Raw genomic sequence first — 27,265 nt, 5'->3', positions numbered from 1 at the left:
GTCAGTGATTTTTGAGGACAATGTTTTCTATGATTTCAGGGGTGATTTAGCGGGGTGTGACGGCGAGATCCGCAGAAAGGAGCTGTTGGTACATTGTTGCTGGACAAGATAATGGGGCCAAAGCCAGGCTTTGTAGCTAAGTAAGGGGGAGAATTTAGGTGAAATGCAGAGTCAAGCCTCTTTGCTTGTTTTTGCCCCTGCTGTTTCCCTCCCGCTGTGATCTTCACCCTTCCATCCTCCTGGCACCAGTCACACTGCAAACTCCTGCAATGCTGCAACCTCGGTCCCCACCAACGCTGTCCACGTCCCTTCGCATCAGCCCTGTGCACCCTCTTCCACCCTTGCCCTGCCACCTACTAAGTACTTTTTTCTTCCAAAGCCAAAGCATGTGCCAGCACCTTTTCCCCTCTGCCAGCCAGTCACTGCAACTCTAACGAGGTATTTCAGGGTGGTTTCATCCCCCCTCCACATTTCCGCTATGGAGTGTGTGGAGGCTTGGCATATATCTACGGTTCAATTATGCTTTATGCATACATCTATAGGTGAGATTCTGACTTGGTATTCAAGCAAGGACAGCCGGGAAGATGGACAGGGTCATTATCTGCTTTTGTGGTAAAGAAAGATGTGGCTGATCCTGATCTCAAAAAGTGACTCGACCTAAGACACGTTACGATGCTGTACTTTTCTTCCTGACTGACTCTGGAAGCAAAAGGGCTGAAGTGTCAGAGAAGAGATGTTCCTCTGAAACAGTTCTGGCAGTGTAGCCCATACACATGTTCTCAGGAAGTTCCCAGCTTCATTTTCACAATTTTTAGCTTGTTTACATCAACTGTCTGAAAAGTGTGTTGAGAGAAGGATGAATCCAGCCAGGCATCATTGAAGGACACTTCTTATGGCCATCGGGCTATCTTCCTGCACCGCAAGACTGATGTAATGGTCCTCTAGACCACTACAAAAATACAGAGATGCCACAAGATAAATATTTACTGGGCACCTGATAGCACTTCCTCAGTGCCCTCCTTACGCAAGCGTCCACATCAAGCACATCCTGTGCCAGGATCTGTGGTGGGATTAAATGTGGGAGGAGAGACTCTGGTAATGCAGCGATTCGGTAGAGTGTTTGTATGCGTAGGCAGCACAAAGGGGCTGCGGAGTCACTTCGATTCAGGTTCTGTGTAGCTGAGACCTGTGTGTTGCACCTCTAAACATTTGGGGTCTGCCTGTCTGCCTGCCAGAGAACAGGACTGAGTACTCAGGTGGACTATCTAGATGCTTGAGGGACTTACTCTTCTGCCTCCTTCATGGCGACTCCACGCTGTTTCTTTCTTGCTTTTCTGGTGGCTGTTTTCCTGACTCAGACGTAAACCATCTAAACTGAAAGAGTGTGCTGTTATTTATGTACGGAAAGCAAAACACATCTGGATTTCTGGGTTCTTATCAGAGCATCTCAAAGCTTTACCGATTCCACCAATTAGGTGGAACTAATAAATCAGTCAGGCCTAATAAAACAGCCTGTCTCAAATCGTTAATTTTTCATGACATTTACTAAAATTCTTTTCTTTAGCCCTGTTGGTAAATTTATTTAGGTGAGGGCAAAAAAACAGAAAAGACCATAATTCTCAGAGCTTGGCTACAGACTGCTGATAGGAACACACTTGGATTCTCACCTCCCATCCAGCTGGATCTCCTCCCCACAGTTCAGAAATACTCCTTATAAAACTCAAATGTCAGGAACACAGAGGCTAAGTTCTTTTTTTAGAGACTGCAGAACTATTTGCAGGAGAAAAAGCCCACACAGCTCTTTGACAGGGACAGAGCGAACCCACATTGTTCCCTGCTCAGGGCTGGGTTTTTTCATGTTCTCCCTCTAGAACTGGCACCAGAGTGTTCAGAAGAGCCGAGCCCCATGTATTTACCTGCACCAGGGCCAGGTTCCCTTGTGTGTTCCGTCTGCCTGTCTCGTGCTGCCCGTTGTGCCGTTGTGGCGCGAAACATCAGAATTGCACAATGCGGAGCAGCAAATGGGCAGAGCCTTCTTAGACTTCTCGTCATTTCCCTCAGTGTCTAACTAGGACCCACACGTCCCTTCAAGGTATTTTGGCTTTAAGGGCCAGCCCTAAGAACATTTGGGTTGCTTAAGGAATGCCACTGAATCCAGGAACAGTACACGTGCTCCTGGGCGATCTACGTGGGCAATGGGCAATACACGGACTATATGTGGGTGATGAGTTGCATTTGCAGGTTTGCGTTTGGAGGCATTGGTTAGCAGCTTGCATACGTGTTACTAAAACGGGCTAATAAATATATAGAACAGGTCATAAGTTTAAAAAGCCATTGCTTAAAGAGGAGTTCCTTCCTGGAAAGATGTTATCAAGCCCTATTCAAGCAGGATTTCTGGAGCAGGGATTTGCGTTCTTTCTTTGGAAGAATGGGAAGCAGTCTGCTACAGTCCATGTAAATCGCAGCTGTACAAATTAACTTAAGGGAACGGGTAAGGAATGTGGGAATTTAGATTAACTTGAACATTCAAATATGGGGAGGCCATGTTCCCTGTTTAATTCTTGTGTGCTTCAAAACATGTGATGGTTGAGAACATTTCTGACAAAAGAATCTTCCTTTCTGAGAATGAAGTTTTGTCAAAAATGAAAGGGTTTGCAGGAAAGTGTCTACTTAAAAGAAAAAAGGATTTGCTTTTTCTAGATTCTTTTTGACAATATAGAAACATCATTTTAACAAAGTAAAGAGTGTCAATTTACTGTACCCATTTTGTTCCAGTGATATAATATATCTTAATACTCTATTTGATATGTTCTATGATAATGTTTTGACGTTAGAGAACTGAGATGACTCAAATGTTATCAAAATGAAATGGTTTAATGTCTTTAAATCAGATTTTTCTGGAACTTTGAAATACTGACTCTCAGCTCCAGTTTGGAGGAAAACTCCACTGAGATATTTAGCATTTGTAGCAGGGTGATAACCTTGAACAGCTCTGTTCAAAAGGTTGGTCTCCCATAGTAATCATTGATACTGAAGTGTTACAGACAAATGTTTTATGTTACCTACACCGTTGATGGACAAAATCTCTTAATACTCCCCAGGTTCAGACAGCATAGCCTCTGCACGTTCCTCCAAGAGACCTTACAGGTCCAGAAACAGCTTCCAAAGGAGCACAGTGGCTCCAGATTCACTCGTTGCATTGTGTCTTCTGCTCTTGTTGCCAACTACAATGTCAAATACTACCCGGGCCCCTTTCAATTTGAAGCCATCAACTCAGTTCATGTCAACAGCCTGTTGAACCACCGGATACATGGTAATGCAACAACACAACTAAACTGCCTGGATTTGTGCCGCTAGCCTAGTTTACTTTGAGGTCAAGAATAAGAAGTTAAAATTTTGGGCTGTGCTTAATTTTACTATTTCAGATGATAGCTGGTTTTTTTTTTTGTAAGATTTACTGTTTGTTTGTTTTTTTAATAGATAGTAAATCTTCAGCATACTTTGTATCTTCTGGATTATTTTTGTTCGTGGCATAAAAGCCGATGTTCTCTTTTTGCTCATTCATCAGCTGCAGATAAACACAATACCATTAAAATACAAGGCATAAAAGAGAGAGACGCCATAATAGACAAACTAAAGGTGCTTACGCAAGGGAAAATTAAACTGCATTCAGGGAAATCACATCACCAAACAACTCCCTGTTAACATGCGTAGCAGCAAAACATACACCCAGCATATGTGAACTGGCCCACAAAACCCAAAGACAACTTGTTGAAATAATCTCAAATGTGCATTAAAAATACCCAAAGAAGGATGTAGGCAGACTTGTATGGGGAGTGTCACAATTTGGGATGCCCACTCGAGACCAACAGAAGAAATTAAAGGCGTGTTTTTTCAGTTTAGTTAAGATCCTTTCAATGTGCTCTGACTAGGTATAAAGGTAGCTTATATAAAGACTTCTTTATATTCCTATAGTACCAAAATGGCCTTGACATATGACAGTCAAGCCCTGAGGATCAGCCCTTAGCTTCCTCTGTCCCTTCAGGGCAGTGAATGTTATTAAAGCATATTATTAACATACACGTTATTATTAACATATAAAATGTATTATTAAAGTCATGTTTCAGCCACTCATCAGTATTTACAGTACTACTTGACCTCTTATTTAAATAATAGGTAGATATTCCTGCAATAAATATTTGTTTATGAACAGTGACTTCTGTAAGCCAACATTAATAGGACTTTAGATGCCAGTTGTATACAAAATGTTTTGCCCTCTGGTCCTCTGGTAACCAGATTGCAAAGCCAGCCTGACTCCGTTGGGGAGAAGCTTGTATTTTTGCTTATGAAATTCCCATCTCTGTGGTTCTGAAGGCTGAAACATGAAATACATCTGCTGTTCATTTCCAAAAAGCAATGGGAATTTTTACACAGCGGTTGTCAGGCTTATGTATTTGTAGCAACATGCAGGTGATGTATGTGCAAACATGCCGTGACAGCAGGGAAGGTGGGCACAAAACCCTTGTCACGGTCTGTGACTATTCAGAGGGTCACATTCATCAAAAAAGGCTGCAGCAGATAAAGACAGATTAGCATCGATAAGAGGAGCTATGTAACGTGATTCTCTTTTGAGGGCACATTGTGGACTTTTTGTTGTATCTTATAAACGAGAGCCTCTAAAGACTGGTCTGCAGAGCCATTGCCTCCCAGTGGATGGTGGACACCTGCCTGCTTTTGAAAATCCAGCCCTCATACTCTTCTCCTTTTCCTTGGGGTGACATAGAAGGGGATTCATAAAGGGGTTCCTAATGGCCTTGTAAGTTCTTATTTTAAGCACAGGTTATTCAGGGGTATCATCTCAGATCTTGTAAGGATAAAACAAGGTTCCTGGGGTTTTTTTCTGCTTTCCCAGATGAGAAGGGCAGGATGAAGGGCAGAAAGTAAGCAGTGCCTTTCATTCTTTGAAAACAAACTGGTTTTATTTGCTAGTACAGCTGAGCGTAGGTGGGAGTAAAGTGAGAGAAGAATGGTGAACCTGGGTGAACTTCCACATGGTCTAAGAAGGGTAGAACTGTTTGCCTTAGAGGCTAGATGTGTTAGATATGAAAAATTCTTAGGGGAAAATGATGGGCTGATAAGTTTTATTCATGCTGTCTCATTAGGAAGAGACACTCCAGGAAAATAAGCAGTTTGAAATTGGTATTCTTTGCCTTCACAAATACATGGTTAATCTCTGGGACTCACACCCACGTGAGGCAAAAGGGCATTCAACAGTCCAGGGCATTTACCGGGAGGATAAGAACAGCCTGAACTTAAGTAGCATAGATTCTAAAAAAGAAGAGGAAATTTTTGGAAGCAATATAGCTTCATGTTTTGTTAGCCATATCTAATTAATAGGGTATGGAAGAAAGTACCTGCTTTCCAAATACTTTAGAAACAGCTTTCTAAGATCTTCCTCTGAAGCTGCCTGTGGTCCGTCCTGTACTAGACAGACTATTCATTTAATCTAATATGGCAATTCCATATATACCATATAGCTGCATACACTTCGATGGGAGAGAGTGAGTAAAGGAAGGGTGGCAAGAGGAAGAGGAGAAGAAATGTAAACTTCTTTTGAGTGGAAATAGGACACTAGTCATGATTTTTGGACTTTTAATATTTTTTTGAGTTTGTTTCTCTGCTTTCACGTGCTGCATTATCAAGGCCTTGCAATCAGAGCGTACAGAGTTCTGTTCTCTTGTTGGGAAGGACTTGGATGAGAGCCTAGCTACTGTTGCGAAATGCAAGACACAAACTGTAGTTGTCCTTCAGTGATCTGTGGATAGTTTACCTAAATTGTGGACTGACTAGATTGCTGATAGTACAGTTGAAGGCAATGAAATGTTTGGCCATGTTGGGTTAGCCAGGCCTGGCAGCACGGGGTGTGATGCAGGCTTATCAACTTGGGCAAGGACAGAGCAAAAGTATGAAGCCAGCTTAGCCATGCTTAAAAGCCACCTTGCGTGGTGGCATGAGGCACAAATGGAGTATGCTACAGGCATGATGCTGGAATGAATTCACCCATCGTTATGTTTAACTCTGTGTTATGAAATATCTTTAATCAGCTGAGCAGGAGCATGGCTTGATCCTGTGCTTAGCAGGATTAGCAGGCTCCAGGCCTTGGCTTCAGCTCCTTGCTCTGTCTCTGATTTCTCATGTCATTTTGGACAAGCCACTTAATATCTCACTGGCTTAACAATATGCAGGTACTTTCCTACCTCCTCTAGGTGTTAAGAGAGTAAGTATATCCTGAATAATGGAGGCAAAAAAAGTAGGCACCTTAGGCTAAGAGTAGCTCCTGCTCTCAGATGTTTTACATGTGTGCCTCTGGTTATGTCTCTCTCCTCGCACGCAGAGATCAGACCTAGCTTTGCCATACAGCATCACAAGGTGATATGAAAAATGCCATGTATTTTTAAGTAGGTAGGATGTAGAGCAAATGCTTTTGTTTCCTGTACGACCGGTTGACATGTTAGAGAATTAGCTTCAATCCTCGGTTTGCAAATGCTGAGTTGTTAAGTGCATGCAGGGGAGTGGAGCTGAGATTTCATGCTGCTGCTGGGAGCTCACCTTTTGTCATCATCATCAGCAAACTAAGATTTTAAAGCAGTCAGACCCTCCAACGCCACATGATGGAACTCACATCTAAAACATGGCACATCTGTCAAGTCTTGCCCTGAGAAGCTGCCTTGAAGATTGCAAATCCTCCTGTCCGGAATAGACGGTGCAAAGGCGGCAATCAAGGCAATGTGTGAAAAGCTTCCCTTTGCAACCTGCACAATTACTGACCTATTCAGAGAAACCTCCCCTTTTAGCTTTTAGCTCTGCTAGACAATTTACCCTGTCTCAGCTGTCTCACTGCATTATGTCCTTCAAACCCCCTGGAATTAACGTTTGGAGCCAGCAAACACTGCTGGCTCCACAAGAAAAACTGAGAGCGGAAAGGTCAGGTCGATTAAAGCAGTTGATCAGAATCTTTAACATAAAGACGTCACAGGCAAAACAGTAACGCTACTTCATGCTCAGCTAAGAGCAAATGATTCATCAGGCAAGGCTGCTTATTTTTGGAGGATGGCCACAAAAGAGAAGAGAACACGCTGGCGGTATCGATCACGGTTGTAACAGGGGACCGCAGAGCCCTTCTCCAGTTTTGATGGAAATTTAATGTCGGAAATACATCATCCAATGTAAATATATCAATATATATTTTACATCGAATGGATTTTAAAAACGTTCTGGCCCAGCTTAGCAGAATCATTTCGTCTCTGCACAAATCTCAGTGCTGTCATTTAGAGCAAAGGGCTGTTTTGCAATTCTCTGCACAGCTTGATGCTGCTAAAGATGCAACCATTTTGTGAGGACTTTTGTAAAGGTGGCTGGAGAAGCAGGTGTGCTCTGAAATCTCCAGTGCTTTGGTCTAGAGGGTAGACCTTCAATGGGTGAAGATGTACCAGTGTTGAGCAGATGCAGCCTAAAGGATGCTTTCATCTGGCTTACTCCCGCTGTCTCCCGTGTCCAGAAATGATTGGAAATCCTGTTCTAGCAGGCCCCGCTGCCCAAGCAGCTGCATACCTCTTGTGCTGCCTCCAGCGCCTGCTCATGCTTAAGCAGAGAGCTCCTGCCTGCGCCCTTACAGCACCCTTCTGTCTATTCCTTGGGAAGAGCAGAGTGGGTCTCTGCAGCGGGAGAGGCAGCAGGCAGAAGCGCGAGGCACGTGTTTGTACGCGGAGGTGGGATAAGCTGCTCTGGGAGCTGGCAGCCTGAGGAAGGGATCCAGAAATCCAGATTCAAACCCTGTGGCTGTCAAAGGGGGAATCATTCTGCTCTGACACCAGCCCAGCTGTTTCCCTCCCTCCTTGTCCTAACCCTTCCTTCCCATCCCTCCCCCAGTGCTAATAAATGTATACTTAATTCATTTAATTCCCATGGGGGTTTGGCATCAAGGCATAGAACTCAAAGTTTACAAGATAAATGAGTGTGAGGAAAAACATGAAGCAATAGTTCAGGGAAGAAAATGCAGCCAAAGAGAATGACTGGCAAAGAGAAGGAAATGGGAATTCCTGGAGGAAGGATCATTCCCCAGAGGAGCGTGTGAAGGGAGGGAGAGGGCAGAGAAGTGTAAGTACGGCGTGATGAGACATAAGGGCAGGAGCAGCATGGAGTGTGCAGGAGGGCCCCTGGAAGAGAAGGAGAAGAGGGGCGAGTGGAGGTGGCAGCCTGGCAGGCGGGAGCAGCTGTGCAGGATTGCGGGAGCGAGTTTTCAGGGAGACGAAAGCCAACGGAGGACCCTTCAGGTTGCTGAATCCCACCCCTGCAGTCACTGGCGACCAGAGCAGAGCCGTGCGCTCCAGGAAAGTGGATGAACGGACCATCACAGTGCCCACCCCGGCCCACAAAATGCTTCTCAGAGCCCTGTAGCATTCCCAAGACCTTCAGCCTGGAAGACTGAGGATTGTATGCTGCAAGAGGAGAGCAAGACAGCCTCTCTGATACTGTGGCTGGAGGGATGGGAGAGGAAATTACTTTAGCAGCAGTGTTTGGGATGCAGTGAAGAGGGGAGGTTGAAGCAGAGTTCATTATAGACCCAAAGGGTATCTGTCTTGCGTAATACTGTGTAGCGTGGAGGCGGTCGCAGCTCTCTGTGCTTTACCGGAGACTAATTCCTGGAAAGGGTAGCATAGCTGTACTCCTGATAGTCTAAACAAGCTAGTTCTTTTATGGCTAGTACAGATATCTCTGCCCTACATTGCATAATGTAGACATACAATGGATTCCTATCAATAAGGAGTTTAAAATCATTCAAGGCAAGCTCTGCAATAACAAAACCATTGGTCACCAAAAGCAAAAGACTAACAGGTGAGATGCAGAAGGATCGGAAACACCCCACAGAGAGCAATACTTCACAATTTTTTCCAAGGCTCGTGTTTTCTCTGTAATGGTCTGCTACCTTTTGAGTCAATGCTCTCCTAATTTAGCCTGCAATATCATGTAGTACCCAACACACTCTCAATCTGCGATTGTGACTCTACCAGCCCCTCTACAGAATTAACTCAGCTCTGAATTAGTCATTTGACGTGCCCGTGCATGTAAAATAGTCTCAAGTGAATCAGATTTTGTGTGCGGGGACTGAATTGCAGTAAATACAGCAACTTGGAGAGTCTCAGTCTGCATCTGGGCTTTCACATCTGGAGGGACACTCTTTCTCCAGTGGCTGTGCAGCCTCTCGGAGCAGGACAGGCACACAAACAAACCGGGAATGAAACCCCCAGCACCACACCACACCTCCTGCCCTCTGCAGTAATGCATAAAAAATGCGGAGGCATAAAAGAGAAACCTAGGGGAGGGCTGGAGTAAAAAAGTGCCCAATGATAGCGAAAAAAAAAAGACAAGAAAAATCTAAACATGTCCTCTTAGGCTGAGGTGCTTCAGATCTGAGTGCCCATCTAGCAGACGCTGGGGAGAGCACACACAGCGTGTCAGCCTGCGTTAGGCTTGCTTGGGCTGAGGGAGCCTAACCCCGCAGGCACTGCGTTGTCTAGTGATCCCAGCAAGGAGCAAAGTGAGGTGTGCTGGAAACACTACCATTACTGGGTGGAGCCCCCTGCAGAAGGCATCCCTCTTGCAAGCTCAGATGTGGCACCTAGAGATGCCAGTGATGCCTGCAGCAGGGTATTTATGAGGGTATTGATGAGGAAGATTCATCAGCATGGAAAGGCTGAGGGTCTTGGACCTCATTCAGCCAGAGCTGGAGGAAGCCAGCTAGGTCATTCACCCTAAGAACAGTCCAGTTCAAGAAATCTCAGGGAAGAGTGAGAAGGGGAGAAAAGAACCAAAACCAGATTATCTCTTCATGATGGTATTACATTAATTTTCTGCCATTGTTCGCCTCCTGGGGAAGCAGCAGCGACCAGAGTGTGTCACATTAGCGGTAATGCCACGTTGGCAGTATATGTAATGTGAGGGATGGATGGCGAGAATTGAATTTTGGTCTTCAGCTTCCAGCACTTCTTTTGGGATGGAATTGGGGCTTATCCCAAAACCAGAAGGGGGACATCCAGGTTGAAAAGGTGTGAGCTGTCATTTTACAAGATTATTTGACTTGCGCGAAATGGCTGCCGGTTGGGAGAGAGGTGATGTTGGAGATGCTCAGTTCAGCACTGTCATCTGAACTGTACCTGATGGGCCCATCAGAGCTCCCAACCTTTACCAACCTGGTCTTCTGCCAGATGCCACCTCCTTGGTCTGTGTCAGCCCAGACAAGCTCAGACTTGATCTGTACATCTACCCACAATGTCTCAGCTTTAAGTATTAATGATATCCGTAAGAACTGTGACTGGGCTGGTAAACTCTGGATGGGGCTATGCCCCCAAAGCAATCTAATCCCGATATTTCTTTCTCTGCAGGAGGTGGAGGGAAGCGCAAAGGCAAAAGCAAAAAGTGGAAGGAAATCTTGAAATTCCCTCACATTAGCCAGTGTGAAGATCTCCGAAGAACAATAGGTAAGAGCTTTTCCCTTCTTTGGAAGTATTGCCTAAATAAAACATGCTATCAAAACTGCTTCAGCAGAACAACATTAAAGGTAGTCATCATTAAACGGAATCAGTTGAGAAATGGGCATGCAATGCATGTACTTCCCATGATGCTGCCGTGCAAACTCAACATTTTCTGGTTCCTAACGAGGCAGGAGGGATCAGGCAGGAGGGACTGGCATAATGTACTCGCAAGGCAGGGCTTGGGGCTGGCAGCGGCCAGGCCCTTTGCTTTGCACGCACAGGCTCTAGGAGCCAAAGGGACTTTCCAGTTGGACAACACCTGGCACATGGGACAGATGCTTTGGCTGGGTACCTACCGGGGCCAACATGGCTGTAAAAGGACATTCGGAAATGAACCCCCTCATCGCATCCTGCGTTCCCTTGTAATATCTAGCTCTTTATCAGGGAGGAAACGAGACTTGATGAAAGCGGAGAGATTGCTGATGTAGTTGAAGGTTAATATTAATTATACTCTGGATATGTTGTTTGAAGCGGCAGCCGCTGCCCTCTGCCAGGCAGGTTTGCTCAGCAGTACCATCCTATATTCAAACCACAGTGCTACCTTATGTAGTCTTTTATAGGACAGGTAAAAATTCTTTTTAAATTACTTTGTTTTATTGATGTGGGCCAAACACTGCAGATTTGGAAGGGAGCTTGCAGTGGCCATTTCCAATAACACAGCATTTCTCCTGTTCATACCTGCCAAAATTCAGCATTCTTTCCACAGCTGCCTTGGCAAACAAGGCTAGCAGCTATCTCCTTGTGAATTCTCCACTGGAAAGCCCACTATTACTGATCTCACCACAAGAGGTTAACTTCAGCAGCTGAGGCTCCTTTTCTCCCCTGCACTGACGTAAAATCCAGCCACTGGCAATGAATGAATGAAAGGCAAGAAACTGTAACAACTGAGGTAACGGGCAGCATAATTTGTCTAACTTGGGTGAACTCCTGGGGTCTGAGTGACAGTGCCCTGGCACTATGTACATTTGAAATTCACAGCGTGTTTATGCAGAGAAAATATGTGGAATGTTTTGAAACTCTTTTCATGATCTCCTTCAGTAAATTTTGCTTCCCTCATCTTCTGCTGTAGAGCTAAAAGGAGGTAAAGAAGGGAGAGGGAGGCAGGAGAAAAGAGCGTAGGTTTTCCCAGTTTATGGCCAGTCGACAGACACACAAACCCTGGAACAATTTCTGAAGGTACAGAACCTGCTGGAAGCAAATCTGACTTAATATATTGTAATTTGCGTAGGGAATTCTCTCCGTTGTTCCATCAACCTTGGTTCCTCTGGGAGAAAACAGCGCCAGCTAAAATGCTTGCTCTTTACAAAGGTGTAATATCCTAAAAAGAGTAATCTTAAAAAAATTAAGTCTGCCAATAATTTCTGTTTCTGAAATGCTGTTTCTGGCAATTTTTTTTGTGTCAGCTTTGTCCTAAATGTAATTTGTTTTGAATTTTTTTTGTGAATGAATTGGCAAAGTAACAGGGCAAGAGTCCTTGTGATGCTCTTGGTGGATTTGGCTTCGCTGCAAAGATTACCTGTTGACTGGGAATTCTAGCAACTGACTTTTACACAATGGGAAATAAGGTCCAAATCCTTGTTCTGTGACTCTGATTTTTACTGAGTAGCTTTCCCACTGAGCTGGATGTGATTACACAAGGAATGAGGCACTGCTCAGCCTGAGTAAGGTCATCTGCCCTTGCTGGCTCTACCATTTTTCAGTTAATCTAGCTGAGGTTGAAACATCCCAGACAAACAGTTGATACAGGGGATCTGACACATCTTGGATGAGCCAGACTCTCTGGTCTATAGCATTAAGTCGTTTGCACGTGTGTGGTTGATCCGAGGTGCTCAGGATGGGTCTGTTGCACGTGCAGATCCATTGCACTGGGCTCTGTGCGGCTCATGGACATCCAGGACAAGTACCGGTCATTGCAGTCTGGTCTTAAACCGTTTCTTTTATCGTCTCTGCTGAGGAAGAACAACTCCCTTGGCTTTAACCCATCTTCATTTGTTATTTTCTGCAAGTCCTTTATAAGGAACTTAGGACTTCAGGTGACAGGGTGTCTCCGCAGGTGATTTTGCGAGGGACTGACACAGCCTTCTTGAACCACCGCTCAGCTGAACTGCTCTGTGACTTGCAGGGGATCCAACTGCTCGGGGTGTCTGCCCATCAGTCCCTCCCCTAACAACTTCTTAGCCCACTGGTCAGTGCCAATCAAATTTGATAATGAAATAGAGACCCCAGAGAGGCTTTTTCCTCCAGTCTCTATGGAAATAGGCAACCAGCAGAGAAGAACAACTTTATACAAGGAAAAGGCTGCAACTTCAATTCAATGTGTTTAGAGATCAAGACAAATACTGGTAGGTTCTGCTCATCACAGGCCTCTTTGCCGTGTGTCCGCCTCCCAGCACTTTTGGTCAGACACAGTCTTGCCACTTTGGTTAAAAAAAAAATCACACCGAGTCTTAGAGAGTTGCATGAACTGGAGGACTAGGCTGTTGAGGTTTTGTTGTACTCCTCTTTTCTGGATGCTTCCCAAGAGCCTCCGTGGAAAAGCTGGAGGCAGGGATGGGATGGACCTTTTGATTTAGAGTGGGCATGGACTGCTGTAAAGAAAGGCACAGCTTAGTTTAATGCAGCCGTGAGCCATGGATGGAAAATGCTGCTGTTGTGATTGTGGCAATACAACCTACAAGTGTGTGTAGATGCCCACATTTTGGTGTAAAAACGTGTGTGCTTTTGCACCCCGCTAAGGTGTACTGAAAAGAGTCTGTGTCTTAAAAAAAATAGTGTAGTGTGAAAAGAAATCTGTGAAAAACAGGAAGGCTGAAATAAACCAAGGGTCTGCGACCTGTGTTGACACAATTATGAGTCAGTTCATACCTTTTGGTTCCCTCCGTGTTTACAGGAGACTCTGTGTTTGACTATCCATCATCTGGTGTCTTACTGAAAGACTTGCTTAGTAAAGCCCTTTTTCCCCCTCCTTCTTGTGCACAGAAACAAAAATCAAAACACCCGAGAGAAACACTGTTTTTTGATAAATAAACAAACACTGGAAACATCTTTATTAAAAGTGCCATTTAGCCAAGGAGCTATTTTTTTGGATTGCACTTAAAAGCAACTTCTTTTCTCCTTTCTTTTTTGTCCAAAGTACGCAACGCCTTTTGCAGGGAAATTCAGTGGCCTTCATTGTGTGCTAATTAAACAGGCAAGTGGAACAGGGATGCTACAATAATACCTTTACTGGGCTCTGAGAGAGGCTTGTATACATATACTTGTATACTATGAATGGCTAATGTATGTTTCTATTTGCAGCCCTCTCCCCGGCTGCATTTAATTGTGTGAAAACAGCTAGCCCTTTCCAGGTTAATATTGGCATTAGCAGCCCTTTCAATCGATGAAAACTGGTGTTTGAGACACTACTGATAATGACTCGTGATGGATGCTGCTAGTAGATGGTGTTCTGCTATCTTTAAAATTCACAGATGATAGCTTAGCAAAAGAGAGATGTTTCAAGGGAAGGGAAAAAATAGCAAGGCGCAGCTTTAAAAATTCCTGCATTTGACAAACACGGCATGAAGAGATGCCACAAGTTAGGGATACCCACTCGTTTAAAGGCCATCAGTAAACAAAAATACGAGAAAAAGTTGTAATTTTAAAGGCCAGAGTGTCTTTTTGATGATAAAAGATTCTGGATGTCTGTAAATATTTCTGAATGACGCAAAAGGTTCTGTTGGTTAAAAGTGTGGAATTTTTATTTATTTTGCTCAGACCCATTCTGTGCTTTTTTCTTCCATGAAAAAACTGCTTGGGTGAAAGAGTTGATTATTCTGATCTTTGGCAAATTTTCTTTCGCAACTGTCCAAATGCTATATAATAAATCAAGATTTTTTTTCCCCATAGATTGAAGTTTGTGGGGAAACTGCCACAGAATGTGTCTGCTGTTTGTTGCATAGAGTGATTTGTTGCATTATTGCAGAAAACTTTAACTCCTTCAGTAAAGCAGTTTCTGGTTGTGCATTGTACTTAGGTAGAAGGAGAACTCTGATGATTTCTCTTGTTAAATATTTATATTCAGTGAGATTTCACAGTCAGAAAGATCAGTCCCATTAATACTAATTTTGCCATGCTTGGTTTAAAAGGAGAAAAAAATCCTCCCTGTGCCATTTAACCTCTTAGGTGACATGTGCATCCCATTTATCCAGGGTAAAAGTAGCTTGAGCTTCCAATTCTGGCAGGTTCTTTTCAGCATTGTTAAAAATACACTTCTGTGTGAGAAATGTGAGAAACGCTTTGTAGAGATGGTGAACAGAGTAAGGGGCACAAAATCAAAGCCACAGAGTTCACATGCTCACTTTTTACAAAAGCTGGCTCTTTTTTCCCCCCACTGTTTTTGTATTGTACTTTTTCAGACATGATCAAGACCTTCACCTACATGATCTTCTTTCAGTCACTTTGGCATTTATCTACCTGGAGGCATATTCGTGGTGCAGGCTCTGCAATGGGATTCAGACCTACCTAAACGAGGTTTTTTGGGCCGCCAGCACGGGCGCTGATAGCAATCAAGAAGCAGCAGTATGGACATCAGTGACAGGGAGATGCTTGAGTATTTATCCAGCTTCCCAGAAATGCTTTGCAGCCTGCACTGAGCTCCATCCTGTGGCAGAAAGACTGCTACTATACCCCGGTTATCTCGTTTAAAGGTAGCTTGGGCACCTCTGCTCTGCTCCACAGTGCTGGGACATCTTTCATGAATTCCCACCAGCAATTCTTGGGTTCCTTGGCTTCAGAGGTTTGCCAGCACTGCAGAGACAAATGCATGGGTGAGGGGTCTTGGAAAAGAAAAGTGTGAGTTTCCAGGCTTACTCGCAAGGAAAACTGCCTCTGGGAGATCAAGCGACAACATGGCTTATCGATGTACATCGCGGGATAAGGTGTCTGTGTGGCACCCTGCCCCGCTTCAGCTGGGGACAGCCTCAGACCCGGGGGGTGTATCCGCTCGGGGAACGGAGATGTAGGCAAAGAAATACCGTGCATGTGCAGATCCCAGAATCTGAGACTATGTGGTGGTGTCACTCATAAAGCTCAGGCACTGAAACTGGGAAAGAGAAGGCATCAAAAGCCTGCTCTGATCAAAAACACAAAGAAGCAGCCAATTTTCTCTCCACCAAATTCTTCAGCTCTGATGTTTACAGTGATTAAAAAGCAAGGTTTAGAAATGTAATCCTGAAGCCAACGATTAGATCAAAGGAAAGAATTGCAGCTTGCCTTCCACGGTAAATAACCGAGCACAACTGGTTATAACTTCTGTGATTGTCTTATACTATCAGTCTGAATACTACACCTAAGGCTGGTCTCATGTTTTTGGCTAAAAGTAGAGTTTGAGTTTTTGAGAAATTTTTTTTTTTTGTAGAAAGCATCAGCTTTCCTTGGAAAAAAACTTACATTGTTGTTGGAAATAGTTTTTCAACAAGCAGTCAGAATTCCATGGCATGAAATAACACCAAGGGGAATTGTCTCCTCTTTTCTATCCAAATATGTAGGCACATGGGTAGCTGTGTTGGGAAGGTGCTGGTGGTGTGTGTGTGCATACAGCCAGAGCTGAGTACCCGGCATGGAGCTCTACAACACCTCTGGGAGGCACTAGGTTTTCTGCAAACCTGAGGAACTGGAATCAGTGGAGTAGAAAATGCTATCTAGTAAAAAAAGAAAAAAAAAGACAACATCCTGTATCATTGTTATACTGTTCATTGAAATATGTTTCCAGAGAAATTCGTATCATTTAAGGCCCAAGCTGATAAATACATAGCCTCACGAATAATTTTTTATCCACACAGGGAGTCCCTTTAAGTTCGGTTGACAACAGATGGGGGGGTTTTCAGCAATCGGAATTGTGCTCTGTATGAAAATAAATTTTCCCACATCGGTGCCCTTAGATAACTGCAGCATAAGATATATTTCAGTCGCTACCAGCGACAGCAAAGTGATGTCTTGCTGGTGTTCTTGCCTCACCCAAGTGTCAGCTCCTAAGCCAGGTGTTCGTTAGCAGCCCAGGCTGCCGGTGCTTACGGGAAGGAGTGGGGCTCCCACCCTAGGGGCTCTGCCTTGCTCCTGGGGGCCACAGTTACTGCGCTGGGACTCAAGGCTAGTCGTGGTGCTGTGGTGGGGTTAGTCCCTTTGATGCTGGAGCGGTACCTAACAGAAAATCTCCCCGGATGAGTTGTCCTCCGTGGCAGTTGTCTGTGGGATGAGTACAGAAAGAGCACAGAGAGAGAGGAATCCAAGAAGGACTGAAAGCAAAATTGGAAGAACTGCCGAAAGCTGCGGATAGGATTTATTGCTCTGGAAAAAGTTATGCAGATTTTTTTGGATAACATTAATGCAGAAAAAAACCCTCGAACTGATTTATTTCTGAAGGAGAAGCAAAGCCCTTCCCCTTGACAGTCCCCACTCTGTACGCTTCCCTTCCCCCTCACTTTCTTTTTTTCTTTCTTCTACAGTAGACACAACTTTCCCCTCTCTTCCTTGAGCCAAAAGGTCTCTGTTGCTCCTTCGAAGTACAGCTTATGCAATCTTTCCAGCATAGACCTTGCCTTCAGCAGTACCCTGTAGTTTCTTGGATTTGATATGCTGTCCCGTATCATGAACACATCTAAATTAAATTAGATACTCTTCAGGGGCAGGAACTGGCCGCATGATAGAAACTGTTCCAGCACATGAAATGATATGGCTGATGTCAAAACCATATTGTTTGTTTACAAACCCACAGTTGGTTCAGTTCCTTTCTTTAAAATCCTTCAGATTCAACTGTAATTCTATCATAAACATAGGTTTCTAGTGCTCTAATGATGGACAAACAGAGCAATGTTCGGTGCCCTTGCAAGATTAGCTGTATCCAGTTTATAGCGATGGGTGGAATTGAGAAGGGTTGTTTTTTTCCTTGCGATTTTTTTTTAATGCCATCACAGAAAGTATGTGAAAAACAAGCTGGTTTATGCATCTAGTGAGACTCAAGACTAACACTGGGAGAACAGGCTGCTTGCAGGCTGCTTGTACTTGACAGCTTCCAGGACGGGAAGGGGACACAGGGGAAATGAGTTGAAATGATCTCAGCCCACATTCTATTTACAGAATTTATTTCACAAGACTTAATCCATTAAGTATTACCTTGGCACTGGCAACCCAGAAAGAAACCAAGAAAGACGTTGCTATTCTCCATAAAGAACAGGCAGCAAATCCACATCTTCTTACCAAACAGTGAGTCCATACCAGTCGTCATTCAATAGAAAGCCTCCGAAGGAAGAAATATTATCACTAAACCTCTGTATTTTTATTTTGTGGCAAAAGACTGTATTTGGTGCAATAAATTAGTCTTTGCAAATTAAGAAGAAAAAAAAATGCCACGACACACTTTGAATTATTTCCAGAAGTTATTACAGGGATGTGCAGAAAAGGAATTAGAAGAAAATATATCCTTTTAAAAGATCCATTTCATCTCTCGCTGAAAATAGAAGTAGATATTGTGAGCTGCAGGGTTTTTTATTATCTTATTAGTTAATATGAGTCATTAAGGCTAATTAATACTTATGCAGTGATTTGGAATTGTAAAATGCTATAGAAGTGCTCACGGGTCCTGTTAAATAGTAGTACTTGGTTGTTAAGGAAATTTATTTTAAAACCAATTTAGCTTTTGCTGGATATGGGGAATGAGAAGTAGGGCTACATTTATGATAAAAACTTACTCTTCTCCCTGCTGAACTCACTTGTAACTTTGCTACTGGTAGCGATGAGAAGGTGGCAGGGCAAAGCAAGCCTCTGGTTTGGTTGACTCTGTTCAGCTCTGCTGGAGTCGTGAGAAAGTTTCCCTTAAATTAAATTGTACAGGAGCCCTTCTATAATGAAAGGAGGGAACTGTGGGGAGGGAAAAGAGAGAGAAAAGATCTACCAGACCTACACAGGGATGCTGTGAAGTGCACTCATGGGATGAGCAGCCTCCAGTCCTCATGTTGGGGATGCATTCAGGCTTTTAGGGAGGGATGGGATTAACCTAAGTTAAGGCTTGTCAAGGAAAATAACTCATTTGGAGTAGCTGCTAGAGGAAGCATTCTTTTTACTTGGCTTCTGCTAGTTGTTATAGAGGCCTCCAGGATTGTGGCTGGGCTTTGTTTTGGGCTTTGCTAGAAACAGTCATGCTGGGGCACGCTGAAACGCTGCAGGTCAGTGTAGATGAACATAAGAGACTGAGCCCTTGGTTGAACATTTTGTAACAAAAAATGGCTTTTTGAATGAAATGTGTGCAGTAGAAAAGTGGAGTTATTATTCTGGTTAAAACCTGAAACCCAACATTTTTTTATTTCCTCCTTCCGTGCCCTTCTTTGGTGGAAGAGGGACAGGAGAAAAAGAAACATCCTATTCTTTAGTTAAAACCAGAAAATAAGCGTTAGTCTTCATTTATATGAAAGCCCCCCCAAGTCCATAAAACATTTTGAGTGAAGCAGAATTCACATTTTAGATATATATATTAAAAAATAATTATAATATATAATTATACTATAGAATATATTATATTATATTATATTATTATATATGATATTATTATATATGATATATTATATATTTATATTTATATATATAAAATATAAAAAATATATGCGCTATTTTGAATATCTGCAAAATATAAAAGCAATCTTGTACTTCTTTTTTCAGTTTTATTTCTATCTTTGTAGCACTTCTTTTACTGAAGCACTCTTTGCCACAAAGTGTACTTCTTCAGCAGGAGCTGTACTTCTTCCTTCGTTGTGAAGGTCCTTGATCTGTGCATTTCAGTTCCACTAGTTTAGTTATTTTTTCCTGACAGTGTAAATGGACAATAAAATGAATGTAAATACAATATTTCAGTTTTAAATATAATATAGGGCACTGCAAATTACTTTATGGGTTAACAGCGTTGGTATTCATACTCCTTGTAAATCCATGCCTGAGGCGAGACCCCAGATAAAGTGCCTTAGTGCAGATCTGGCCCATTATTATCCTAGTGCCCTTGATTTCTGGCTTTTGAGGAAACGAGAGGTTGAGAGCTTTTAGGGTAATCCCACACATAACTTTTAATTCTGGTTTTGAGACATAGTGTGGGGGAATTCACGTGGGGAATGTTAAAAGCCTGATCTTTGGTGGTTTGGCTGAATCCCTGAAGTCATTTAGAAATTCCATTTCTTTTTCAGGTAATCACTATATGCTGCTTTGAAAACACCTTGGAGGTGATAATTGGAAACATTTCTCTGTGCTCTGTAGATCAGAAATTAAGACATGGCCATGCATTCTGCTAAATATTGATATTAAAATAGAACCCCTACTTGGCAGGGTTGAAGCAGGACTTACGAGACTATTTCTGAATAGAGTTCCTGGTTATGCCAGTACTTTTATTTACTTATTGATCACATTTTTACCATGCTAAACCAATGCCAGGGAATTCTAAGACAAGTAAAATAAAAATACTCTCTACCCTAAACTGTTGTCTCTTAGCTGAAGTAACGGAAAGGATGAGTGAAAGTCCAGTGTAGGGAAGGGAAGCAAAATTATAGAGCAAGATGGTATAATGCAAACTGTGGAAAATCTCCCGAGTCTGGGGAGGAAGGTAGATTGGCATTTGATGTTGTTGAAGAACTCCCTGTTGTCCTGGAATTGGTAAAGTTCAGTGTAAAAATGGCTTAACAAAAAGTCTGAACTCTTTTAATCCTTGAAAAATATGTTATGGACCAAGACATTTAAGTCACAATTAAATTTAGTATATTAAGAAGAATGTGAAGGTTTTTACCTTTCCAGAAGAATAATTGATTAATTCCAAAAGATGGGAAGTCTCTATGGTATTAAATGACCTATAAAAATACAATCTGGGCAAAGTTGCAGACTTCTTTGTACCTGCCGGACTCACCATCCTCCTGCCCTGCACCAGCATTATATTTGCACCCCTTGAGGGTCTCTTCACGTCACATTGGTTTTCTGAGCTCTCGCTTGGACAAGTTAGGACAAGGCAGTGTTGACAGATTGGTGAAGGCTGTTCTCATGAGCAACAGGACCTGGCTCAACTACATATAAGTATTTGCAATGTTGAAACAGCCCTCTATAAGTAAGTGCTTTCAGGCTTTCATAACTCCTGGTTTAAAATATTTTTGGCATTTGTAAACATGGCTTATTGGGAAAAATGGTTTTGAGCACAGGAAGAATTCGGTGTAAGTCACTGCAGAAATATTCTGATCAGTCCAAACAAACAATATTCAGCACCTGAGTATCACGTTCATCGCATTTGACCTTTCAGTATAGGTATAGTTTGTCTCACGAGCAGTGACTTCAACACACAGACCTCAAGTGAGGTCTAAGAAGTAAGTAAGGACACCCTGCAAAGGTGCAACACCGACTCTAAAACACAAAAGGGAGAAACCTGTGGTGGGGAGCTTACTGAATAGCATGGAATATTTGATTTAATGTAGCAAAGTATGACATATTCATGCTGATCAGCTCTCCAACAGCCAAAGCCAACCGGTAGCCATGCCACTTCAAGCAAGATCCTTTTCAGATCTCTTTGGCTGAACCTGCTAAGCCTGAGCATGAGTAACTAGGTGGGATATCTTTTGGAAAGACCTCCATGCTGGTGACAGGTTGGGCCCCACATGGGAGGGAGCTAACCTGGCCCTGGGGCGGGAACGGGCCAGCACTGTTGGCTCCTGAAGGCCTCTGCGTGCCCCAGGTCTGTGCCCAAGGAGGATGGAGAATGGAAGAGAGGAGAGCAGGTGGGCTGGGGACAAGGACGCTGTTGGTGAATAAGGGTACATCCTCTTTGCATAGTCAGTGGGAGTATTCCTGAGGCTGGTACTGCTTGGGAGAGGAGAGAAAAGCCAGAGTGAAAAGAGCAGCTCTTAAGCAGCCCTTGTGTTGGGAGTGGATCTCATGACTTCTCTTAGGCCCACTGAGGCTTTCTTCCTCCAAGGCAGAGACTCTCTCCCTCTGAGACTGCTTTCATCCCTGCCCAGGAGACTGTGGGTGTCTGTGGGGTGCCATAACCTCATTATCTTCTATGGAAAAAAACCCCACAACCTTCGAAAAATATTGTCTATGCCAGTATTGTCTATGCTAGTGTGACTATGAATCAGTGGTCAGAGCTGCAAGGGAGAATTACAGCCTTTTCTCCCTGTTCTTTGCCATGGACAACCCCTAGTCCTATGACTAGGGCTAATGTCTTTTTTAGAATCTACTTCAAAGTCTCCTTGGGGGCCAGAGCCTTTCTTATGAGTTAAAAATCAACTTGTTTAGGTAAGATCTTAAGGAGTGGAAGGCGACAATGCAAAGTTTCAAACTCTGCAGAGGAGCTTCAATGCAAAGGTCACACAAGGTTGTGGTTACTCCCACTGCGTGCTGCAATGGGCTTCGTGCGTTAGTGCAGACTGGGATTACAACAGGGCCAGCACAGAGAGAGGGAAGACACGGATCCACCCTGTAGCCCTGCGGTTTTCGCAAGTTTTCTGGCATTGGCCTCTATTCCAAATCCTAAAGGAGCTCTGATGGAGACCTGCCATCCTGGTTCAAGAAAAGGGGTAGGATTTTATTCTCAATAGCACTGTTGAACTACATGGAAAGTAACCATCATCCACAATCAATTACCGGTAAGCACCTATAGACTGCTTGAAACCTATAAAGGGCTCCATAAGTGCTCACTGTAACTCATAGTGTAGGTCACATATTCCTTTATTTTCTCTTTTCTCATATGATATGAGACCAGATGAAAACTTGTCTTTCTCCATCCCCAAGGAGAGACTATAGTTTTTTTTCCTAAACCCTAGTGATATTAGCCTTCTGTCTCACTAGTTGCTGGGGAGTGATGATGCTAAATCACGTCTCCCAAAAAGCCTTTATCCTTTGTGTAAATTAGCTGATAGCTTCTTTCTACTGATGCAAGTCAAAACAATATTTTAGCTGGCAAAATTATGTGGAATTCTGCCTCATCTGTTTTTTTTCCTCCCATCAGCAAACTAGTATTTCCCTAACAAGTCCCCAGATCTGGCGGTTTTCCAGGGTTTCCCTTTTTGGTAGGCAGCAGTAAGGAAGGGAATCTCATCTTGCTGCCAACTCACCCACTTACAACATGCATTGGGGAGGGATCAGAAACCCTTTCCTTTGACTGCCTCAGAGCAGAGGAGGCACTGGGAGTTCAGCTGGAGGCTCTGCCTGTGACATATGGATCATCAAGACTTGAATTAGAGAGCAAATACACCCCTTTGCTTTTCTTCCTCCCTTTTTTCCCTTGGTTTAAGTGAATTTAAGTCCTGGTGACAGGAGGTAATGCACAGAGAGCCCTTGAAAGGGAAATGTGTTTCTCTCCCAGACAGGTGCAGTCTGGTTTCCCTTGCTCTGCTCTGGTCCCTTCCAGGGTGGAGGTACAACGGTCTTGCCGTTGAGAAATACTGCGAGAGAATATTTCAGCGCCCATGAGCGCTTGCTCTTGGCTGGCTCTGCCAGCCTGGATGCCAGTTGTGGTGGTGGGTTTTGCATAGCTGTGGGTTTGATACCAGTTTAGCTTGCCAACTGCCAACATAAGCTGTGTAACTTCCAACTCCACAAATGCCATGCCAGCATCTGTTTCTCATCCTACAGCATTTTAAATAATGCACATTTCCAGCTGTCTTCCTCTTCCTTCCCAATTTCAAAGCACGGTTGGTGTCACGTATTGCTCTGAGATGCATTTCTAGGCTGCATAGTCCGTGTGCAAGGCAAAGCTGGTCAGGGGGCTGCAAGATTTGACACGAACTGTCCGTGCCCTCATCCTCCAGCACGGTCATGTGTCAAAGAAGAAATCCTCAGCCGTGAGGAGTCCTGCAGCTTGTGGAATGCGTTAATTAAACAAGCGTCTCTGGAAGAGGTAAAATGGTAGAGGACCTCTGCAGATAACTTGGCAGCTCCCTAATACAGTATTCACAGCTTCAAGTCTCTCAGGAAAAAAACTGAACAGCCTTTATAGAGGATTTTTTAAAGCCCTACTTTCCAGTAGGAATGTAATTGAAGAACACTGTGAAGGCCGTGGAAGCATGCTGCTCACAAGCAGAGGAAAGATTAAATTCCAGTGCTTTGTTTGGGGTAAATTGCTGACCTTTGTCTTCAGCATTAAAGCCATCTGAAGAAAACCATTCCTAGCATACGGCAAGATGAGTTGCTTTTGCTGGATTCTTTCCTGCGTACAGCATAATAGTTTAGTATGAATGTAGCAGGAAACAAGGAAAATTGAAAGCATAATTCATTTTGAATGGCATGATGTAAGAGGTGATTTCTTTTAAGGAGCTAGAAGGCAAAGAGATCAGTGTTAAATATTTTAAGTGGGCTCTTGGAACAATCCCTTAATGGATTTTTTTTCTCCCCCCCTTTTACGATTGTAAGATCTATGTTTCCTGCTAGTGCTCTTTTTTTAATTTATAGACTTTAAAACCTTAATCAGAACAATTTTACTTATCAGGTTATAAAAATCCTCTGTCTTCTGTCCCACAAAGTCAATAAGTCTTTGTTTCTTCAGCTCAGTTCCCCATTCTGGGCAGATTTACTCAGTATCAGTACAATTTCTACCCACTGAGTCAATGCCTCAAGGCACAACCTCTTCCTGCCGTGCTACAACTAAGCATTTCCTATAGTGGCCTTATAATTTCCCAAATTTCTCCTCCCCCTTCAGAGCCTGGGAAAGCAGATGGACCCTACAGGATGACCTGGAGGTCACAAAATCCAGGCTCTTAGAGCTGAAGTGGGGAAGTACATTCCGGAGGAGACAACCCTTCCACCAGGAGTGTTTGCAGCTTGGGCTCCTCTCCAGCCCACGCCGCTGAGCTGATACTGAGCTCTTCAAGTGATTGCAAGTGTCATGGCCCGGGGCATGGAGACAGCAGATGTCTGGTATTTAGGTTGTTATGGCTCGGTGTTTTCCACTCGAGCTGGAACTCAGCTGCTAGTTAATGACAGTCACAGGGACCCTGTGCGGCACACGTCTCGAACAGGGCACCTGGGAAGAAAAACCCATTGAAAAGCTTCGTGCTGTTCTCAGTCATTTGAAAGGGGAGACGGCGTGCGGGAAGCTGGCAGAGGTATGAATCACCATAGAGAGGTCCACATTCAAATGTCAAGCCCACAGTTTTCTCACCAGTCATAAGGAGAAAACCACTTGGCAAATCCAACCCAGCCCTGAACCTGAGTGACAAAACAGCCCCCTTCAGTATGGCCTCTCATAAATGCTGGCTTTTTCATTATGTTAAGTGAATCAGTTTTATTTCGCACCCCAGGCTTATAAGCTCCAGTTATGTCCCTGAATCATACTGGATTGGCCTGTCACTCAGCTGCCCTAGAGCATATCCAGTGCTGTCCAAATGTGATGAACCTCCTGTCCCATCAAAGCTCTAAACGTGAAAGAGAGCTAGGAATGACATGGATCTCCCATGGAAGTCCCTGGGATCAGAGGATCGGTGCTTGGCATTGCTCTGCCGCTTCTGTCGCTGAAGAAGGGGAAGGCCATGTGGTCAATGTGCTGTAAGAAATATAGCTGGCCTATCTGAAAGGACTGCTGTGGACAAATAGTTTTCTGTGGCCTAGGGGAGGTTATCAGTCAACACAAAGAATGTGGCCTCTGGGTCATATTCAGACCTAGAATCAAACAGATCGGGGTTAAAGAGTCTGAGAACAACAGAGCTATGGCCGTGGTAACAGATTATGCTCTAATTCAGGGCAATGGAAAGTGCATACAAAAACTGTAATCTCTCAGGCAGCGTGAGGCTGAGATGAGTAGTAAAAAAATAATGCCACCGTGGAAACACATCATCAAAAGGCAAAACCAAGTCAAGAACAAAACCAGCACCACAACAGGTACTCTGTTTTTGTGCTGGTGGAAGCTCTTGTGATCTCTTGGTTGGGTAAACAGCAGCCATTTGTCCAGCCAAGCAGTCCATGAATTACAGGTGTCATTGCAGGTGGTTTAATGCAGCGTGCATGGGAACAGCCAGACAAGAGCGGCAGCATAGGCTCATTAAGAAGTAGCAGGAGCAACTGATGTTTCTGAAGGGTTTCACCCAAAGTGAAGGTGAACATGCCATGGTGTTTCATGCTGTTGCCCATTGCAGCTGGGATAGCCTAGTAGGCATTTGCTATCTCAAAGTGTACTTGCACTGTCATTATGTGGTGTTGATCTATTCTACTGAGAGTGCTACAAAGTAGATCTTACTTGGACCTCCTGGTCTCTAATTTGCAGCAAGTGTAACTTATGCCCCTATTAATTTTAGAGAAAGGATATTTTAAGGCTTCATTTCAGGCATTTCTTGCTATTAATAACCTACCGTAGCTCTTTGAAACTGCTACTCTTACCCAGAACTCAGCTGCCAACTTCTCATAGACACCGAGAATCATGGTATCCAAAAATGAAGTCAATGCCCTCAGTGTAGCTGGACTGACGTGGAGCTGTGCAGCCATGATGTGATACCAGACACAAGAAATAAAAACTGGTCTCTGTCTTAACTGTGGGAAGTAACAAACTCGGTGATTTCTTACCTTCCCTTGATTTGAGAAACTGAGATATATTCCAGCTGAAGTGTGGATACCTTCATGGGAAATTTAAAGCTTGGTAAGGAAGGCCCTGGCCCTGGCCTTGCTTCCTGAGCTTTTAGAAGTCTTTGGGCCCCTCTGAGTACAGGCTGAAAGACATGGTCTGTTTCAGGTGATTTCAGTTATTTAATCAGAAAATTATGTGAAGGCTGGAGTGAAGAATACAGGAAAATCTAATAAGAAACTGAGACAGATCACAAGTTAAAATGACACTCAAGAATGCTGAATTGTGAAAAAAGAGAAGCAAACCCTTTAGATTAGATGAATTGTCTGATCTGGAGAACTACACAGTATCACTGTTCCTAGTGAAATCAATGAACTTTGTATGAATTCTTAGAATATCTTGGAATATGTGTAAAACTTTTCACAATGCTGGATGCAGAGGGGAATTATCTGAATACAGAAATGTGAGTATTAGAATACCTTCAGTGAGGCTGTGCCAAGGGTAGTACCAGGCGACAGAATGGATGAAATCAGACTGTGTCAACACAGGCACCTCAGGCAAAGTGGATGCTGTCTTGGGTCTGTTCAGTGGAAATACCATTTGTGAGAGACACAAGCAGATTATTCCATACTAGAGCCAGGTCTTGCCACTGTTACTGATCTAATCAGTCTTGATTGATGAGAGTAACCAGCACCAGTTTTCTTAATTGTGCTGGAAATTTTATGTCTTCCTTCTATCATAACTTTGCTGACTTGCCACCTGTATTTGCACAAGCTATTTTCATTGAACAGTGTAATTTGATTCTGGGTAAACAAGTCAAAGAAGACGTCTATTATATAGTTTAGCCTCCCTCCCACATCGTAAATGAGGTTGGTGCTGGGCAATTGGCACTTGGAGAAGTTCCCCTCATGGTATTTATTCCCTATCGTGCAGTTATGAAAAGGATTGCCCAATCCTATCCTACCGAATCGCAGACTCCATTCTTCCTCCGAGGTCCTTGCAGAATACAGCAATTTGCCAGAAGCAGAGCTTAGACATGTTCTGTCTAATGTTCACAGCTGCGCAGATCTTGGCAATGATGATCGAAAGTCTGCCTGTCTTGACAACATTGGACTGTTGCTTCTGCAAG

The 27,265-nt window shown here is 43.6% G+C and overlaps 1 protein-coding gene across 3 annotated transcripts in view; it reads left to right on the top strand.

Moving 5' to 3' along the window:
* GRK5 (G protein-coupled receptor kinase 5) overlaps positions 1 to 27,265 on the top strand; it is a 348,710-nt gene that overhangs the window by 59,687 nt on the left and 261,758 nt on the right. For all 3 annotated transcript variants that reach the window (XR_012776121.1, XR_012776120.1, XM_075504447.1), the window contains exon 2: positions 10,443 to 10,538. Coding sequence is in view for 1 of the 3 variants with exons in the window: in XM_075504447.1 (XP_075360562.1) it covers positions 10,443 to 10,538 (96 nt within the window). In the remaining 2 variants the exon portion in view is untranslated. The remainder of the gene's footprint in view (positions 1 to 10,442; positions 10,539 to 27,265) is intronic.

The sequence above is a fragment of the Mycteria americana genome, chromosome 6 (genome assembly GCF_035582795.1).
Source record: "Mycteria americana isolate JAX WOST 10 ecotype Jacksonville Zoo and Gardens chromosome 6, USCA_MyAme_1.0, whole genome shotgun sequence".
Taxonomy (NCBI): domain Eukaryota; kingdom Metazoa; phylum Chordata; class Aves; order Ciconiiformes; family Ciconiidae; genus Mycteria; species Mycteria americana.
The sequence above is the reverse complement of the archived record's forward strand: the minus strand, read 5'-3'. Positions and strand labels throughout refer to the sequence as shown.